Source organism: Ambystoma mexicanum, chromosome 2q (genome assembly GCF_040938575.1).
Source record: "Ambystoma mexicanum isolate Mex_15411 chromosome 2q, UKY_AmexF1_1, whole genome shotgun sequence".
In the NCBI taxonomy this organism is placed as follows: domain Eukaryota; kingdom Metazoa; phylum Chordata; class Amphibia; order Caudata; family Ambystomatidae; genus Ambystoma; species Ambystoma mexicanum.
The window spans coordinates 1,089,318,260-1,089,339,362 of NC_090924.1; the positions used below are offsets into that span (position 1 = coordinate 1,089,318,260).

General features: G+C 47.1%; 1 protein-coding gene across 4 annotated transcripts in view; it reads left to right on the forward strand.

Annotated features, from left to right (window-relative positions):
• The window catches only part of ANKIB1 (ankyrin repeat and IBR domain containing 1), a 2,153,692-nt gene that overhangs the window by 2,090,959 nt on the left and 41,630 nt on the right, over window positions 1-21,103 (forward strand). For all 4 annotated transcript variants that reach the window (XM_069648430.1, XM_069648432.1, XM_069648433.1 and 1 more), the window contains one exon: window positions 2,844-2,887. In XM_069648430.1, the coding sequence (XP_069504531.1) occupies window positions 2,844-2,887 (44 nt within the window). The remainder of the gene's footprint in view (window positions 1-2,843; window positions 2,888-21,103) is intronic.

Consider the following 21,103-nt stretch of genomic DNA (forward strand, 5'->3'; position numbering starts at 1 on the left):
CCGTGGAACTCGCTTCCACCTCACATCCAGCACACCCAAGACTATATGGCATTCTGCAAATTACTAAAAACATGTCTCTTTCCATAACACCAACTACAATCCTAAAGATATGTCTGAACTCTCAACAACCCAATTACCAAATGCACAACGAGACTCTCTACCATGTGTTCAATGACCTCTGATCATACCCACAAGATAGGATTCATGGACGGAGTGGATCAAGGGAATGGATTGAGGGAATAGATGGATGGAATGATCGAGGGAATGGATTAACGTAATGGGTAGATGGAATGGATAGTGTGGATGCATTTATAGAGTAAGGGAGGGAGTGAACGTATGGATAGGATGGAATGAATGGAACAAATAGATGCATTTGAAATGAAGGGATTTAATGTACGGGCCGGATGCATGTGGAATGAATGGAGGGCATGTATATAGAGTCGATAGAATGGATGAACTAGAGAGGATCGACGAAATTAATACAACTGATGGATGGAGTGGATGCATTGGATGGATAGGTCGGACGAGTGGAACGGTGGATGAATAGATAGATAGATGGAATGGATGGAGGGGAATGAGTGGATGGAGCGGATGGATGTAGGAGATCGATGGAATGGATGCTGGGTGGAATGGATGGACGCAATAGATGAGACGGACGGATGGAAGGGATGGATGACATGGATAGATGGAGTGGATGGACGCATGTAGTGAAAGTGGATGCAATGGATGGCGTGGATGCATGTGGAATGATTGGATGATATGTACAGAGAATTGACAAATACAATAGATGGAAGGGTCGGAATAGGTGTATATGGAATTTATAGATGGAATGAATTGAATTGGATGATGTGTGTGGAATTGGATGGAATGGATGGACAGGGCTGGATAAAACAGTTGGACAGATGAATGGATAGAACGGATGAAACTGATGGAACAGACTGAACGGATGGAGCAGATGGAACGGATGGAGCGGAATCGATAGATGCATGGAGTGGATAGAATGGGTGGCCAAAACAGACTGAGTTGACGGAATGGATTGAACTGATGAATGAAACGGATGAGGTAAATGGAATGGTGAGAGTATATGGATATGGGATTGATCGATCTGTTGATATAACAGATGGAGTAGAGCGACTGGATGGATGGCACGGATGGATGGAATGGATAAAATACATGGAATCGACAGAATAAGTGGTGTGGATGAGGTGGATGTAGTAGGCGGAGTGGATGGAATGGGTGGGGTGTGTAAAATGGATAGAATGGATGGAATAAATGTGGATGGAATGGATGGAGTCGATGAACCGGGTAGAGTGGATGGAATGGATAGTTATGGAGTGTTTTGAATGGCTGGAGTGTATGGAGTGGATCGAGTGATGGAGTGGATCGAATAGGTGGAGTAGACAGTGATGAGATGGGCGGAATGGATGGAAAAGTTGGGAGATGGGTGAAATGGATAGAATGGAATGAATGGAACGAATGAAATGGATGAAATTGGTGTAATGGATGGAATGGTGTAATGAATGAAATGGATGGAATTGGTGTAATGGATTAAATGGATGGAAATGGTGTAATGGATGAAGTGGATGGAATTGGTGTAATGGATGAAGTGGATAGAGTGGATGGAATAGATTAAATGGATTGAGTGGATGGAATAGATGGAATGGATAGAGTGGATGGAATGGACAGAGTGGAGGGGGCATACGTAATGGATGGAATTGACGTAATGGATGGAATCGGCGAGATGGACGAATTCGGCGAAATGGATAGAGTCGATGGAATGGAGGGGTAGATGGAATGGATGACGTGGATGAATGGATGACGTGGATGAATGGATGGAGTAGATGGAATGGATGATGTGGAATGGATGATGTGGATGAATGGATGGAATGGATGAGGTGGATGGATTCGGATGGGGTGGATAAAATGGGTGAAATGGGTAGAATGGAAGAAATGGATGGAGCGGATGGAATGGATGGAGTGAATGGAGCTTGGAGCTGTGAACATTAGCCTGAATCGCATCTGGATAGAAATATGAACTTATTACCTTTCTCCTAGTAATGTTCTTTCTGATGGATTAGTTCTGCATCCCATAGACTCCTTATTTCCCTCCCAACCTACACATCCCGATGGATTGCTCATTCACGTCTTGGCTGTCAGTGATCCTTCAGCAACTGACTGCAAGGGAAAAAGGCAGATCTGAGGTCATGGAGAGCTGTGGACTCCACATATACTTCCCCTGACATCACGACCACCGTCATATATGCCCAAAGGAGTTGACTTGAGCTGGCTCAGAGCCACATAGCACCCGTCTGGTGGCTTACAGTTTCCAAGGGCAGTTGGCACTGAAAGATATAGATCTAAGAGGAGAGATCTGTTAGAGGAAGGACTACATCCATCAGAAAGAACATTACGGAGAGGTAATTTGGGTATCACTAATTATTGTCCCCACCAAAAATATCGCTCTATATATGGTGATATTTTTGGGGGGGATCGTTTTTGGGAGCGCGGGTGTCCCCGCTCATTTAAAAATAATGCAGGGGTTGCAGGGGTGTCCCCCGCAGGTTCCATGCCTTAATATCGCCGCAAAAATATGCCGATATTTTTCCTGGGATATTAGCACATGGAACCGGTAATTAGTACATATGTGACTTGAAGGCTTTTATCAAAATGTATTTCCCTTTGGATGCCTTATTGGCATCAAAATGTGCTTGGCAGTCCCAAGTTCCCCATAACAAACGCTCAAGATATTTGTTTATGTAGAGTTGCCCGTTTCTGAATTTAAACCATGCTTACATTGATTTATTTAGATAATCACGGTTTGTTTACGTTTGTTATTTCAACAGATGCACAAGAAAGTGGTGGCAGTAGAAGGCATGCAATGTCCATGGTGAGTCTGGTTTCTATGAGCATTCTGCGCAGTCTTTTGTTTCATTGTTTATACCTCTGCAAGTACTGTAAAAAAGCACAGCTCACTTCAGTTCTTTAGTTGAAGGAATACCTGCTCCCCTCTTCCCCTGCTTTACCATACTATTTTCTTGATTTATATTTTTCAAATGTTTTTATATAACCTTTTTCCATTGGATACCAGAAGATAAAATGTATGTTTCTGGAACACCTTGCGCAATAAAATAACTTGCCTCATGCCCCCATCATGTGATGTATGCTGGTTCTCAATTTTGGATCTTCCCACCAATTGAAGTGTATTGAATAGTACGTATTCAATGCTCATACTTCTAACCCATAGCTGCCCTCTCCTATCTTTCCTTCATTACATGTTCCCGATGTCTGAATACGTTGTCTTTTTCTGGGAAGTTAATGAGCCACCACTCATGAGATTGGTGGTAGCCCCATAGAAATTTGCTGACATAGAAAGGTAATTGGTATTTCCAGAATCAGAACCATGCTTTAACATCCTCTAGTAAAGCTCTCATATAACCAACCAACCTTGTTCACATTACTAACCAACTGCCACCCCTACATTGTCTCACTCACACATTCTAAATCCTGCATTCCATTCAGATGACAACCACCATAGCTTCTGAATCACTAAAAAAATAGATACCTAATGTTAGTGTTAATTTGAAACGTAATAGGCTTTGAAGAATAACTTTGCCACCCCTGGGGCTATGTCCATTATTGGTAGGGAAGTCTCCTTAACACTGATTCTGGGTGGTGCAGTGCAGTGTATCATATGCTTTTAGACCACCATGGTACCTGTTGGTTCTTTTTAGGGAGGTTTTTCCAACGTCCTATGTGGAGGGGTGTACAAATAGTTATTCTTCATGAAATAGTGGGTGTTCATCAAGTTTAAAAAAAACAACTTTTTATTCAACTTTTTCCTATACACAGAAACACAGTGCAAGGTTGACGGTTACAGAACATGGTAATTAGTTCAAAGATACAAGAGCTCAGCTAGGGTATAACAGTGTATATTCAACACCCTATCCATTACTTTCCCTTCCATCTCATTTGCCAGTGGTCTCCTCTCCCCCTCCCGTTTAATGCCTCTCTGCTCCAGCCATACAAACACCACCTCCAGTACTCGGAGGGGTGGAGGGGTTCCGGGGGGGGGGGGGAGTATTCAAGTCCGCCGACGATGTTGGTTCATTTAACAGTTGGCTCCAATCCCACCACCACCCCATTCTCCAACATCTGGTCTCTGGTTCGTTGCAGGATATATACCTCTGCCATTCCCACCTACGGATTTCTTCCATCCATTGCACCAAGGACGGAACCTATTGTGGCTCATATCGGCATGAATTGGGCTAATCGTGCCTGCACTTTGTGATGTTTCCCACTTGGCAATAACACCCATGAACACACTCTTGGGGGGGGGCATTCAAAACTAAAACCCAGTACCTCCTTGATCTTTGAGACTACTGTTTTCCAGACACCGGTAATCACTGAGCATCCCAGCATCATGTGCCAGATCCCTGCCATTCCAGTCCCACATCTCGGACAATCAGCACTCAAAGTATTATTCATCGCGTGTAAGTTCACAGGAGTTGCATATACCCTATGCAGGGCATTGAACTGGATCAATTGAAATCTGGCATTTCTCTGATCCCACATTGCCCCCCAATCTGTCTCTGAGATCTGTTCTCCCACGTCTCTTTCCAACTTGACCTTAACCGCCAGTTCCTCCAAGGGAAACAGCTCACGTATTGTCTGATAGATTCGAGAGATCCTGGACCCTCCCATCCTCCTGCGTCAGCAGCACCTGCATTAAAGCGTTTGTAGTGGGTTCCTCCGGGATGCCCTCCCCCACATTCTCGCTAAGCGTTTAAACATTGACCCATGAGCTAGGAACTGGCCTCTAGAGATCCCACATCGCTGTCTCCGTTCCTCAAACATCATCACCTTCCCTTCGTCAAACAAAGCCCCACCGAATCACACCCCCTTTGCATTAACCCCAGGAACCCCATTCTTTGTATAGCCAACCAAAGTCCAGAATCTGCGCTTCACAGTAGAATTGCACTATAGAGCCCATAATCTTCCTACTAAAATGTTTCTTCTAAATCTCCAGCATTACCCTGAATACAATTGTGGTCCCCTTCCCTCCCATATCCCCCCTGACAGACCCCCATAGCAATTCCACTCCACTTCGATGGGTCGGGAGGCTCCAACAATAAAACCGACAGCAGCTCTCCCCTGGAATCTGCCCACATCAACATCGCCTGCGTGGGTGTCCATCAAGTTAACACTGACTCTCACTATTGGTAGTGTGGCAGAGCAGACAGCATTTATCTTTAGGTGGGTGTGAGTTGGTATCAAAGTGCAATTAGGCCCAGTCACATACACAAAAAATACACCACACATAATGTACTGTAAATATGCATGTATATATTTTAATTAGTATATTAATAAGGTTAAACATACTGTACAATAAGTGCTAGGAAAATGTACTAACACACAAGTATATCTGGAAAACACAGTAGTGAGTTCGATATTAATTCCACCACCCTTCATAAAACACATTATAGAGGACTCGCCTTTCAAAGGAGTGCCAGGCCTAGAAATTAGGGAAGAGAATCATTCAGGAAATAGGCCGAAGGGGTAATCAAAGAAGCAGATGAAATGTGAAATGTAGTACTGGGCCTGAAAAGGTCTCCGTTTACCCCACAAAACGAGTTACAGACCTGTAACTACAGTCTGTTTCATTAACTACATTATTTGAGAAATGTGAAGTGGACAATTTGTTAAAGGTTTTTTCATAAGATGACATTTTATTAACTAAAAAGGTTTGGCAAACTCCTCACTATCCCTACTCTGAAGAGGATTTCCCTGACTATCAAAATAAACTAAAGGAAACCCTCTAACACAAGGAATCTATCCCTCTCACTTATACATACAACAAACGTACAAAGGGAATATATGACAATTCAAATATAACGGAAATAACAGTTACGTTCAACATACACCTAATAACTGTTTCTCCTTGTAACCTGGGTGAGTTCCCCTTCCCCGCATTCAAAGCAGGATTTTCAACCAAAAGTTAAAAATTAGGAAAGTTCTGTCTTGCAACAAAGTTCTAATGATAAAGTTCTTCTTGATCCAAAAGTTTCTTAGTTGGACTTTGACTAGCTGTTCAAAATAGACAAGTCTTTTTCTCTCCACTTGTAGCAAATAGTTCAATACAGCTTCTTCTTAGAAAGAAGACACTTCCACACCTTATCTGTTTCAACAATAATGATTTGTCAGGATGATTCCACAACAGTTCACACCATATGTTAGTGGTCTTGCTACTTCTTCTTCACAACCTTTAACCACAACACAGTACTTCAATTACTTTTACCTAATCTGTTTACCAGTCAGGTCTACCATTACGAAGTCCCTGCCCTTGTATACTCACCTGCCAGGACTAAAGAAACTCCTAACACTACAACAAGTACTTCTGTGGTAAAGTTTGCTTCAAACAACTTATCAGCGTCTTTTAACTTTAAACAACTTCAGTATTGACTACTTCTTCTGGGAAGACATGAAACACATTGGTGCTGTTCCAGACTTGTGATTGTCACATGCAATGCAGATTATTGTCATGAACTGAGGTCCACGTGGCTTAAAAAATACCTCCGTCCCCAAGCACCTGTCAGAGAGGAATCAAGTGACTCACAGACCGGTTATTGTGACCACAAGTGGTATGAACAACAAGACTCCAGATCCCAGGTGACTGCAAAGGAAGGCAGGTAAGTTATAAATAGACAAATGACTTTTTACACCCTCCTAATCAGACAAGAAGAAAATGTGGGGGGCACCTACCAGCAGAGAAACCGGAGAAGGAATGGTTGTCTGTTGGTTTCCCCTTATTGTGTGGTGTGGTGGTGAAGTGGAGTGGTCTCCCAACCAAGACTCCAATAGGGGTGCCACTGTAGTTCAGATGAGGCCAGGTAAGGCAAGAAGTCCAAGACAGCCCAGAAACGAGACAAGGCAATCCAAGAGCAAAAAAGTTTCAACACGTAAGCAGCGAAGTCCAAAATCCAAAGCAAAACGAAGAGAGAGGCAATCCAGCAGTCCGTTAGCAGAATCACAGCAGGTCAATTGATCAGTCCGGCACTGAGCGCCAAATCCAAGGGAATCACCAAGAACAAGCCAGAAAAACAAAGCCAGGTCCAAAATCCAAGTAATCAGACAAAAGCAGGATAACACGCCAAACGCTGCGAAAAAACAGCTGAGAAGTGCAGGGCTGTGTTAATGGAGCCTCTTTATTGTGCCGGTGTTGAGTCACGTGAGCGCGTTTCAAACATGATGCAGCGATCACGTGAGCTGTAAGATGCATTCCTTGAATCGCGTGATCGCGCTCTACGTGCAACTCTGGAAGCACGTTTTGCAGAAGCTATGGGGGCCGGCTGCTGGCATGTGTACAAACGACAGGGCGCCTGCCAGTGCCATCGGGACCAACTCCTGGTATGCTGACACAGGGGGCATCGGCCGCCGAGAGGTAGCAGGACCCGAAGTCAGCAATCCTGACTGGCGCCAGTGTGAGGACCATGCAACAGTGCTTTGGCGGTGTGCGGACAGACCACATGAGTACTGGGGTGAATGCATGATGGTTATGATGCTCTGCTCCTGAATGTTTTCTATCGGGCGGGCTGCTCTCCTGCCACTCTTGGTCTCCCGCTCTTAACATCAACCAAATGCTGAAAATGACTTTCTCTCAGACTTGCTCTTCTTGGGCTCAGACAATGCTTGTGTAGGTCTTTTCCAATTATTGCCCATTTCTCACTCTGGCAATATGACTTACAGTCTGCTTGCTTCATAATCGCTCTCTCTTTGGTTTGGCAAGTCGTGGTAGCTTGCTTTAATATTGCCCTCTTTTGGCTTTGGCAATACATGTTCATGTTAGCTTCTTGTGAGTTTGCCTTCTTTTGGCTTTGGAAATTACTTTGATCTTTGTAAGTATAATTATAACCTTGTCTGCTCCCAAAGCTCTTAATCTACCACTTCAGCTCCTTTGTATCAGTTCGATATTCGTAGTCAGTCTTATTCTGCCACCTTAACTTCTTAACATCAGTTCAATATTCAAAACCATTGTTTATGGCCAGTGGGCGATTACAATATTTTCCGGGGTCACACAATGATGGTGAACTCACTGGGTTGTGCCTAAGCGTCCGCTCACTCGGCTGCCACAATTCTTTCTGCTACACCTGCATTGCTCTGCACGGCAAAGTACTTCTCTTCTCTTCCTGTGGCCCACACCAGTCGGGGGAGGAGCATTTCTCTCTCCACAGACAACCCCGGTGCTCGCCTGCCACCAGAGCCCGAGTTATGATGGGGAAAGCTTTCTTTAAACTCACGCTTCCCGCCACGCAACCTCTGCATTCAGGGCCATGAAAGGTGGGAACGCTTTCCACATCAATGGTTCCCGCGCACAACCTCTGCATGCAAGGCCTTTAAACTTGGAGACTCTCAGGACAATCATCCGCTCTGGCAGTAGCTGCAGGCAGTTCCGGCTGTTAGGAAAGTTTTCGTAAAGTTCTACTGACAGTAAGACTTTTGTAAGCAATCCCAGTGGTTTGTAGATCCCCAACTCTTAGTATCAGTCTGTACTAGCTCAGGACCTTGGTAGAGTGGCAGAGCAGTCAGGCTTATCTTAAGAGGAAGAGATGTGAGCTGCATGTTAGCTAAACAGGCACAACAAAGAAGCACTTACACATATAGCTATATAAAAAGTATATATTTACACCAGAATCTCTGTAAACACTTCAGATGTTTATACTAGAACACTTAGAATCACTTGGTAACACACTTCAAAGGGCACTTTCACTTTTGTGTTTGTTCGCAGTTACATTTGTAGCAACGTTAGAAAGGGAAAAGACAATGTTATCGTATTATCTGATATTGCACTCTCATGTGGTTTTCAACAGTTTATACAGTAATACATTTACTCTGCAAACACATATAGTAAAGTCACTTAAAGGGAGGAAAATGGTTAGTTATTGTAACATAAGCTTAGTTCAAGGTTCTCGAGACTGTTTCTTCGCCTAGTAAGTCTTTTAAGTCCAAAAACGCAATCTTAACTAGAGGCAGTTTGGAGAGGACTTGAAGTCTTGACAAGCAGCGAATTACGAAGAGTTCCTGTGGATTTCTTCCAGTTTCTAGTGTTATTGAAGCAGCAATTTAACAACTAACGGAGACCTTAAATCGGACTCGACAAAGGGACACAAGCAGCGTCTTGGGTCTGAGGTAAGAGGGGGTTGCCCTGGACACCTATACATGCACTCCAATGCTCTTTAGCGACTTCTTGGAATTAGGTAAGCAATACCTTTTTCCACCCCCACAGTACCTTAAGTTAGAAGAAAATGTTTTTCTGGATGCTCCGTGATGTTGAAGCTCTGGACCCGACCTCTGGATTCCTTGGTCTGGTGACTGAAGGAAAGACAATGGACGGGATCTCATAGCAGGTGTCTCGAGGGAGGACCTCTGGCACGACTTTCAGCAACTTCTTGGTTCACTCTGTGGTTTTGGCACCTTTTCTGCAGCACCAACAAAGGACACGGATCACCTGGTCAATCTTCTTCGCTTCCTGCAGTCCCACACTCTGGAGTGGGCCTGGGCGAGTTGCGGTTTCAGCAAAGATTTGGACGGATTCAGCCTTTCCATGACGATGCACTAGAAATGGGCAGCAGGACCTCTGGTATTGGAGCTCTGCAGCTCTGGAAGCTCCTAGGATCTCGGCAGATGACTCGTTTCAAAGTTCGTCTTTGATGTTCCCACCAGCCAAAGGGAAGGAGTTGTCCTCTTCGGAACTCCTCTGTCGCATAGCAAACGGGGTCAGGACAGAACTGGCCGCTTCAGTGTTGCAAAGGGTCTGCAGGCATCTCTGGTAGGCTTCTTCGGTTGCTTCTGTTTCCAGTGGTCTACTTGCTTTTCACTCCAGAAGCCTCACCTTTTATACAGTTCCAGCACACACTCCTCTTCAATCTCTGTCAGCATTTTACAGAAAGGGGCATTTGGCTGTCCAACGAGGACAGCCAGATCCCCTGTTAGAGCTGGAGCTATTCAGGCACTCTGGCAGACAAAGGACAGGGGGTTGGAAACTCCTCCCCAACTTCCTGCCTGCCTAGACACTCTGGAGCATAGGCAGGGATACCTACTGGTTTCAGCCAAAGCCAAAACACACACACACTGACCTTCCCCTCCCAGAATGGTATAAGGGCGAACAAAGAACAACTACACTAATAATGGTGAAAAAAGAAGGGAGGCCCAAGTTGGTACTTGGGCGCCCCTATTGTGCAATACCGAGGCTATGGTCATAGCCTGCGGTACATTAAATACAGAAAAGTTGGTATAGGAATTGTTCGTTTTACAACTGTTCGAATGACAATTGACCTTTTCACAATTGACCGAATTGTGAGGGTCAATTGTACCATATATATGGGGGGAAACCCCCCACCCAACGCCAAACCCCCCCCCCAACACCCATATATATATAGTCAATTGTGGAAAGGTCAATTGTGACCCTTTAAATTCGGTCAATTGTTGATTCGAACAATTGTAAACGAACAATTTGGGTAATACCGATTGTCTATGTGACTAAACATACTCTGGTCATGTTGCAAAGCTCTCAGAAATGATATGTTGAAAATGTATGTCTTTAAAATGCTGAATAAAAATTATATTGGAAACAAAAGTCACAGATGCAGAGAGAAGGGGGATACTAGGTATCTCTTTGGCACTCCACTGAAGGTGGTGTATGCCAATCTCTCAGACAATAAATTTTTGGGAGAGATACAAAGTATCTCTCTATCCTTAAGAACTGTGGTTACTTGAGGATACACAAAAATAATCTTAGAGGACCCAAGGGTCCCCAGCAACACTGCCAATAAGGCGCTGGGTGCTGCATTAGTAAAACCACAGATGCCTTTAAGAGCCATGGAGCAGACAGACTCCATAGTACAGGTAATATACAAAAAAAATGAGTTGCAAAAGACAGAGCCCACATGAATGAATGAGAGGAAAAAGGCTCCATTCATTCAGAATTGAAAGAAAAAGGCCCAGAAGTCCTGCAATAAGTGCTGGGGATTTCTCTAGGAGAGAGGGAATGAAGCATAAAAATGATAAATCTCCCTAACACCGGTGTCTCTGCTTTTCTGCTTCTTCTGCTGCCACTTCAACGTGGAGTCTCTGCAGGCACTCCGCCATCTACTAATCCTCATGGCCTGCACCTGAGGGGGCTCTTTATACTCAACAGTCCCTCTCAGGTGTGGGTCATTAAAACCACGAGAATGCATCTTGCAGTCTAGTGCCTCTGCATCACTCTTCCTCATCCCATGACTTTGGACATTGTGAAACTTGAAGTCCCCAATGTTCAACAAGTCCTTGCCAAGCCCTCGAAGGTGATCGATCTTTTGTCCCACTTTCCCGTTCCGATTGTTTTCATTGTCGATCCTATATATACAGGGGCTGGTGGAGTGGATTACTTTGATGATCAAGCAGACCTCCTGGCCTTGGCACAGGCTCTGCATGATGCCAGTGGGCTTGATACATCTCCAGATGTTGAGCTGCAGCAGACTCAGCCATACTCTCATACCCATGCCAAATTCAGATCACTGGTAGACAGAGTGGTCGACACTCTGGCTGAATACTTCTACAGCACCAGTACAAGGATATGAGCTTACTGATAACTTGGACGAAGGTCCCTTCACAGAGAGAAACATCCAGTCCTTGTGGCAACGGTCCTGCTCTATCCCTCCGGTCAACTCATCTTTTGCCAGCAGGTACAGGCAGGCGAGAGGGATCTGTTTTCTTTTTGGCCACTCACCCTTCCCCGCAGGGGCTAGTTGTTCAGGCGTCCATGGTATCCACCAGAGCAGTCAGTTGCCTCCTGACAGATAACGCAAAACATTGGACGCTGTTGTAAAAAAGATCTTCTCCTCTGGGAGCATGGCCTTGAAGGCTAGCAATGTTTTGTGTGGTTTTGCTAAATATTCATTTGGCCTTTGGAAGGCGGTTGAATGTGCAGCCCAGTACATCCCCAAATGGGAGTTACGGGACGGCTTCATGCAACTAGTGGCTGATGGACAGGAGGTGGCCAGGCAGTCCCTGCAGACGGGCCCGGACTTGGCGGACTACATTGGCTGGTCAATGTGGTCAGCCATTGTGCTTATGAGACAGGCCTACCTGTGCTCCTCAGGGTTTTCCCCTCATGTCCAGAATAGCCTGCTGGACATGCCCTTTGATGGGGAATACCTTTTCGGTCCAAAGACAGATGACTACCTAGAGGAGTTTAAGGAGTCAAAGCTTGCCGCAAAATTGCTAGGCTTAGCTGTGCAGCCAGCCATACCTGCTTTCAGCTTTGCCTCTAGGGGCAGGGTCTACAGACGTTACGTTACCTACATCAGGAAGGCACAGCCCCCAGGCCAGGCAGGGTCAAACATTTCTCGCACTCCGGAAGGGGCAGGGGGCTTCCAGAGGCCAGCAAGCAGCAACGGGAGCGGCTCTGCCCTCTAAGCTGCTTTGATGTCCCCTCCCACAACTCACCAGTTGGAGAACGGCTGTCTGAGCATTGACCCCAATGGTGAGAGATTACCTCTGATGCCTGGGCTCTGTAGCTCGTTCTGTGGGGTTGTCGGCCCTTCTTAAGAAAGCCTCCAAGCAGACCTCTGCCTCCTCTTTCCTGGTATCCAAGAAGGGAGGAGGTATCTGTCCCATCCGGATCTTCAACAAGTTCCTGAAGACGGACAAATTCAGGATGGTGACGTAGACAGAGATTCTCCACACTCTAGAGCTGCAGGACTGGCTGGTGTCCATAGATCTTCAGGATGCTTACTTTCATGTGTCGATACATCAGAAGCACATGAGAACTTGGAGAAGTCCCACACAACACCAGTCCAGAGGCTCCAGTTCATTGGGGCAGTACAAGACACACGGGCAGGGAAGGCCTTTCTGCCTGAGGAGAGAGTAGTCAGCATTACGCAGATGGTACGGCTGTTACAGGACCATAACGCTTTACCAGCACCTTCCTTCCTCTGCCTCTTAGGTCTCATTGCCTCCTGTATTCTTCTAGTGCCAGAGGCCAGGCTGTGAATGAGATCATTACAATGACACCAAAGCTGCGACCTTATGGAATAACCTCCCACCGCAAATAAGACTGGAGCTCTCATACATTACCTTCTGAAAGAAACTCAAGATCCACTTGTTTAGATAACTCCCTTAATCTAAGCCAAAACCCACCTGAAAATCTGTAGATTCACGTTGTCCCGTGACTTTCTTGTATAATGTGATTCTGCGTGTACATGTGGCGCCCTGATGCCTGCATGCTACGGCGCAGTAGAAATAAATAAATACACGTCTCCTGCGAGGTCAGTGGTCCCAGTACTTTGGAACACTCAAGGGCATCCTCTGGATGGCCAGAGCCATGATCAATGAACTTTCTTGGTGAGCCAGCTGCAGCAATCTACTGGCGAGGAATCCTTCTGGCTTCCATGGCCTCAGGCCCGAGTGGTCACGGATGCGTCCCTGAAAGGTTGGGGCGCTCACTTCGAGGATTTGCAGATGAGCAGCCTTTTGTCAGCAATCAAAGCCAGGTGGGTGGCATGTCAACAGGCTGGAGTTGCGAGCCATTAGGTTAGCCCTGAAGGTTTTTGCACTGTCTGGGAAAGCATGACCTGATCTTGACGGACAATACGGTGGCCATGCACTACCTGAACAAGCAAGGAGGCATGCACTCCCTCCCCCTCCGCATAGAGGTGATGCAGCTGTGTTTCTGGCTGTTAGAGAACCAGATCTCGGTCTTGGCAAGGGTTCAGAGAACAGTTTGGCGAATGCTCTGAGCAGGCAGAGCATGGTCTCTCATGAGTGGGGAGTGTGCCAGGAAGTCCTGGAGGAGGTCTTCTCTCTATGGTGTACCCCAGAAGTGGATCTGTTTGCCACGGAGTCCAACAGGAAGTGCAGACAGTTTTGCTCGAGGGAATCCCCAGCGAACGGTGCGCTAGAGGACGCGTTTCTGGTAAGATTGGACCCTCCATCTTAAATACCCCTTCCCTCCAATTCCTGTCATCCCTTGGGTTCTCAGGATGTTGTGGAGGTTTTGAGCAATCATGATCTTGATCAACCCGGACTGGGCGAGGAGGACATGATACTCGGACCTTCTGGATCTTAACATCTGCCCACCTGTCCAATTCCCTCGCCGCCCAGATCTCCTAACCCAGTCGGAAGGTTGGGTGCTCCACCCGAACACGGAATCCCTCAACGTACATGCATGGCTCTTGAGAGGATGAGATATGATTACTGAGACCTCTCGGAGGAGGTGCTCGAGGTGCTGCTAACTGCATGGAGACTGTCGGCAAGATCTCTGTACTCGTGCAGGTGGAGAAGATTTGAGGCGTGGTACAAGGAACGCAAGATTGACCCCATCTCTTGCCCTACCAGTACAGTGATGGAGTTGCTTCTTTCACTGGCCTCTTCAGGCCTTCAGGTCACCACAGTCACAGCTTTGTCTGTGTTTGAGGTCTCCGAATGACAATTCGTTTTTTACGATCCCGGGTATGGCTCAATTTCTTCGGGGCCTTGTGAATTTGTTTCCGCCTGTACCTTTTGTTGTCCCAGGTTGGAGTTTGAACCTGGTTCTCACCTTCCTTATGGTGGCCGCCTTTGAGCCGTTGCATTCTTGTTCTTTGGGACTGCTTAGGCTGAAAACAGCCATTTTGGTTGCCATTATGTCCACCAGGTGGGTCAGTGGGCCGCAGGCCCTTTGCTGTAAACCCCAATTTTTACGGTTTTTTTTCGTGAAAAGGTTTCACTTAAGGTGAGACCGGGGTTCCTTCCAAAGGTGGCGTCAGAGCTCCAGCTTTCTCAATTAATAGATCTGCCTGTGTTTTACCCACCTCCGCACCCCTCGAAGAAGGAGGAGCGATTCCACTGGTTGGACCCGAAAAGGGCCTTAAGTTTATATGTGGCAAGTATGCCGCAATATAGGAAATCAGACCAGTTTTTTGTTGCCTACTCCTTGTCCAGAAAAGGTCTGGCTGTCACCAAGAAAACTCTCTCGCGATGGATAATATGCATCGCTGAATGCTACCAATCCGCACGCAAGGAGTTGCCGCCTGGCATCAGAGCTCACTCCACCAGAGGGGTCTCTGCATTACAGCCCTGCAAAGGTGAGCAGGGCAGCAACCTGGTCATCCCTCCACACTTTCACGTGGCACTATAGCTTAGATGGCGCCCGTGGGGCTGATGCTTGCTTTGGTAGGGCAGTACCACAACACCTTTTGCTGTGAGATTTCTGCCCGCCTCATTGTTCCACTGCTTTGGGAGTCTATCTGATGAGGAATTTGCGGGAGAAAAGCAATCCGTTGAAGGAGAAATTACTCACTGTAATGTAATGTAATTTCTATGGAATCCATAGAAAGAACATTACTGTGAGCAATTAGTGATGGTTGCTTTCTTTCTAACAAGCTGTATGTTCTCTCCCTCTACATTTTCCTTATCCCTGTGAGAATCCTTTTTGCTAACCCTCTATTGCCTATTTGGCCTCATTCTCTCACTATTTTCTTTCCTCTGCAGTGGCCGAGCTCGGGTTGGTGGAGGGCGGGAACTGAGGTGAAGGGTGTAGTGAAGCAGTGATATGATGTGGCATTTGTAACGCACCTATACACAAGTGTTTCAAGGCGCGACAAGGCAAGGAAGGGGGAACAGAGAGAGGACAGAGACGACGACTTACTAGGTTAAGTGATAATGAGATTACGCAGTTGCAGGGGGCGTGGGAGAGGAAAAGTGCCAGGGGAAAGGGGAGGGGGCAATGCTGTTCATGGGATCAAAACAATAACAAGAAGGGCAGCCGGCAGGTGCATGGGTAAGTGCAGACAGCAGACATCCAAAAGTGCATGTAGGGGGACTGTAGGGTTACAGATACAGACCCAAGTGCAAGGATTGCCGGGAGGCAGTGGGAGTGTGCAACTGGGCGGGTAGGGACCTGGGCCAGAAATCACTGGGTAGCCAGGTGACCAGTGCCATATCAGACAGGAAATCAGCAGGGGAGAGGAAGAGAGAAGGCAGAAGCAAAGAGGAAGGTCTTGGGGTGCTTCCAAAACCAGACATGGTTCTCCTCGAGTTTCAGAGAGGCAGGGAGGCTGTTCCAGAGGGAGGCCCTAGCGGAAGAAAGAGATCTACCTGCAACTTGTTGCTTGGAGAAGCGACTGACCCTGAAGGAGTTGGAGGTGGAGGAGTGAAGAGCTCGAGTAGGAAGGTATTTACAAAGAGAGAGTTGGAGGTACTGAGGACCACAGGCCCCAGAAGGCCTTGTGGACAATGCAGAGGGCCTTGAACTTAACCCTTGCAGCCACTGGGAGTCAATGAAGAGATTTCAGTGCTGGAGAGATACGATGCCTGAACTTGAGGCCAAGTAAAGTCTTGCAGTCCTGTTCTGGATGTGTCATGACCCTTGCCCTTGGCCCTCACTGGCAAGTCAGCCTTCCAGTTAGGGCTAGGTCAAAGGCCTTAAAACCTCATCCAAGACTCTCTTGGAATCAGTCCTGGTGCCTTTGGCGCAAGGCTCATAACCATCATGAAGACCAACATTAGAATGGGACTGTTTACTTGGGACTGTTTACCTTGGGGGGAGTTCAGCCAACATGGAGGCACACACATAGCTCAGTTACAAGGAACTGAGCTATGTGGTCTAGTCTTTTGGGTGTGGCAGGCCTGGGACTACTTTACCTAGACTACTTTGGGTGTGGCAGGCCTGGGACTATTTTACCTGGACTACTTTACCTGAGACTATTTAAACCACACCCAAACAGCAGAACATGCTTTGCGTTATTCTGCTGTGGACAGCGTAACGCTCACCGTGTCCAGTTCTTTGATGCCAGCTTACCTGAAACCAAGGACCTGCAAAGAGAGAAAGAACACTACGAAACTTACCTGGAACAGTATCCTGTCTTCAATCCATCGCCGACTTCAGTTCCACTCACCTGGAATACCATAACCTGGAAAGAGGAGAAAGAAAGACAGCATTAGTAAGCGTTTACTCACGTTTCCTCCCAAATGAAGAAAGCCACACAATTCTTACCTGGGTAGTCATCTCCTGGTCAGTATCCTTGCTGGAACATTACAGCGCTCGGCGAGGAACATCGCAACCTGCAAGGTGAGAAAAGACACAGGATAGCAATATAAAAGGCGAAACAGCGCTGCGCATCACGCGTTACTCACAGGACAGCATCGCGCACACCGCGCTTTCGCCTACTGGCCCATGCTCATCTTCAAACTGCATGACAACACCAAAATAACTTTCCATACCTAAAAGGAAAGAAGCAAGACATTATTATTCAAACTAAGAGGAACATAAGAACTGCATATAAAGACTGTAAAGCAGCAAACCTACGGAGTTGCAGCAGGCCTGGATTCCCACAGGGGGGGCTTGCAGCAGTGAAGTAACTTGGTCGTTGCGTCCCCGTGGATACCAGGTGAGCGTAACAGAACGCAAAGCCTCAATAATATTATCCACCTGGGCGTCATGGAGACTTCAGAGACTGACCAGTTAGTTCAGTTGTTGGGACAATTACGCCCTGGAGTATATTCAGGCAGGCAAGAAACCAACACTCTTAGGAGGGATTTGATTGTTACTAAGGATCGTACCGACGAAATAAGTTGTCATGATGCCTACCCCCGGGCATCCGGATCAAGCCCATCGGCCCCGGGAGCAGGCATCCAGACATTAACAAAAACCCCAGCAGCCCCAGCTAGGGGCTGTCTGGGTTTGAACCTGGCGCTGTAGGCACCAGGCTCATAGACATTACTTACCTCATGCAGACCATGCTGCAAATAAATCCAAGCCAACGTGAGGCCTCGATGGGACTATTTTACTACAGGGACTATTTTTTACTCGGGTGTGGTCCTGGGGAACTTCTTTCCTGGGACTACTTTGGAGGCTATTTAAACCACGCCCGTACAGCAGCACATGCTTCGTGTTATTCTGCATTCAGCGACTCTCACCGTGCCTGCAGCCAGCATCCAGTCTTCTGCCACGCCCGCATGCCTACAGCCAGCATCCAGTCTTCTGCCACGCCCGCCTCGAATCCGGAGCTCCTAGAATAAAGAGGAAGAAAAGGACAAGGTTAGAAAACAAACTTATTTCAAATTACTCACCTGATTCCGGATCCATTTCATCTCCCGACCCGGAAAGTACATCAGGCCTGCACGCGTCGCTTCGCCAGCTCCAGCACGGCGCCATACTCACCAGTTCTCAGTTCTTTCGATCCGGCACTGTCTCCATCATTTCTTTGCCGTACTCCGGCACCTAGGGGCACAAGAATAACAAGGTGAGCCAAAGGAACCAACAAATACCTCTTACCACCATAGACTTAACTGATTTACCACCGGCGGTATTATTCTCCATATCTTCATATGCCGCATCTGTAAAGAGGGAGAAAAACAACACGTTAACGCATGCAATAGTTACCGGACAGCGTTGGGTAAAACAGACTCTTACCTGAACGCCAGCAGCAGCTACGAGACCTTCTTCTCACAAACTCAGTTGCAACTTAAGGAAGGAAGGGGACAAGAGTGAACATCGGGCACATTGAACTCTTTGAACTTGATACTTAACAATCCCGCCTGGGACTTCAGAGTCAATGCTTACCGGAACTCTCCCAACGCCTTCAAACCAGTGAAGTAACTGGTATGTACGCGCCCCTGCAAGACACTCAGGATGGAGAGACATAAGGTGAGGTTACTAAGGGGATATGGGAGGTGATTAGTGGGGGAGAGCGAGAACAGTTGGGAGGCCATCACTAAAACCCACAGGTGGCTAATCCCTGTCTCCACTTGCAGGAAAATACTTCTTCGGGTCCAGCAGACAAGACTCGGCAGGCCAGTCCAGACAGTCATCTCTGCACTACGCCTCACGTTGACGGAGACCGCAGCTGTCCGGGTCCGATCGACACCCCTGTGGGGTCCAGGTGAGCGTAACATAAGTAGACAATTGCTCCAATCACAGGCAGGACAGACCCCATTGCCTCGTAGCATTCCGCCAGCACCTGTACCAACTTCTTCCACCAATCCAGTACAAATAACCCTTCCTGTGGCAGTTCCTTTAGCTCCACCTGAACGATTTACAGGGGACCCCAAGGAGTATGCAATGTTCATGAACCAGTGTTGTCTTCATTTCCTTTGCAGACCTGGGGCTTTTCTTAACGACCAAGCGCGGGTTGCTTTTGTCTCGTCCTATCTGAGTGGCAGTGCTGCGGATTGGTCGGTACCATTGGTAAGTCAGGATAACCCGTTGTTACATGACTTTGGGGGTTTCCAGATGGAAATGGAAAAACTCTTTGCTCGTCATACCCAAGGCCAAGCATTAGACAACGAACTTTTGTCACTCCGTCAAAGAAGTCAAGACTTGCTTACATATATAGCAACATTTAACAGACTAGTCGTTGAAGCTGGGTGGCCTGAGGAAGAAAAGACCACACTATTTCTCCAGCATGGGGTCTGGCATGGATTCACATGCTCATGAATATTCCCCATCGTCATGCTGGGAATCCTCGGTAATGTCACAGGTTTCCCCCCTTCTCACCTGTCTGTTGCCTGATGTCCTCCTTGGGTGGAGTCTTCTTTCGTATGGTTCGGGGCTTAAATAAGCCCGCTCGGCCGTCCTCGGCTTCCAGATTACGTTCAGCTTCGATGTCCAGGATCACAGGAAACTCCAGGAGATGAAGGTGTTGGGGGCGCGCGGATGTGGCACAGAGATTCCGGGAAGTGGAAAAGAGGGAAGAAGTCAAAAGAAGGAAATCCAGGAGCCAGGGTATAGCAAGTAGCGCTAGAGAAGTTTGGAACACACGTCCTATCACAGCTAGTAGCAGCGTTGAGACGCGCTGGGCCGCGGGGGTGTGGCTTCTTTATAGAGGACGCTGCGTAGAACGTGAAGACTGGCGAGCAGCATGCTGAGCTTGCCGCAATGTTGGTAGTATTATGGAGTGTAAGGCCCTACGTGACAGGGACCAGGAAGCCCAGAAGGGGCGAGTTCGATGGTTCATGACAGCATGCCTCCTCCGGAAACTCGTTCCACCGGGTTTGCCTGGGTGTATGAGATGGAACCTTCTGAGTAGTCTGGGGGTATTTAGATTTGAGATAGGTTCGCAAGTGCGTTCACTACGGGGATATACTTTCCACTCCACTAGGTACTGGAGTTTGCCACGTCTATATCTTGAATCGCAAATCCTGGAGACCTCATACTCCAGTTGGTCATTGATGATTACTGGTTTGGGTCGAAGGTTAGTTCGAGAGGTCTGAACATATGGCTTTATTAAGGACGTGTGAAAGACGGGGTGGATTTTCTTCCAGGAGTCTGGAAGCTTGAGTCGATAGGCCACTGGGTTGATAATTTCCTTTATAAGGAAGGCCCATAATATAGAGGAGCCAATTTATTTGGTCATAAATGCCGTGGTAGTAGTTTCAAGGACAGCCAAACCTTATCCCCTATTGTGTAGGAGGGGCTTGGTCTTCGTTTGGAATCCGCATACAGTTTGGTCTGGGTCCTGGCCTTTTCTAATTGTTCTTTGGCTTCTCTCTGGACATTAATGAGCATTTCAATACAGGAATCGACAGTTGGAACTGGTGTAGGATGAGGAAGGATGGAGGGAAGAACCGAAGGGTGGAATCCTTGGCTACAGAAAAAAGGACTGGTCTTAATAGCAGAGTGTTCCGAATTATTATAGGCGAATTCTGCCACTTGTATTAAGAGGGACCAATCGTCCTGGACCTTGGTAGCGAAGCAACAGAGGTATTGTTCCAAGGTTTGGTTTACGCGCTCCGTGGCTCCGTTGGTTTGGGGATGATATCCTGAGGATAGAGCGCGTTGGATTCCTAGTATTTGGCAAATATGTTTCCAGAACTGGGAAATGTATTGGGGCCCTCTTTCTGATGTGATCTTGGAAGGGAGTTCATGCAGTCGGAAAATGTGTTCCAGGAAAATTCCAGCAGGTTCTGACGAGGATGGTAGTTTAAACAGAGGTGTAAAATGGGCCACATGGGTGAACAAATCAATGGTGACCATGATGGTTGTGTATCCCCTGGAAGGTGGTAATTCCACAATGAAGTCTGTTGCTATGAATTCCCAAGGCCTTGTTGGAAGTGGAGGTTGCTGCAATAAACCCGCTGGTCTCTTATT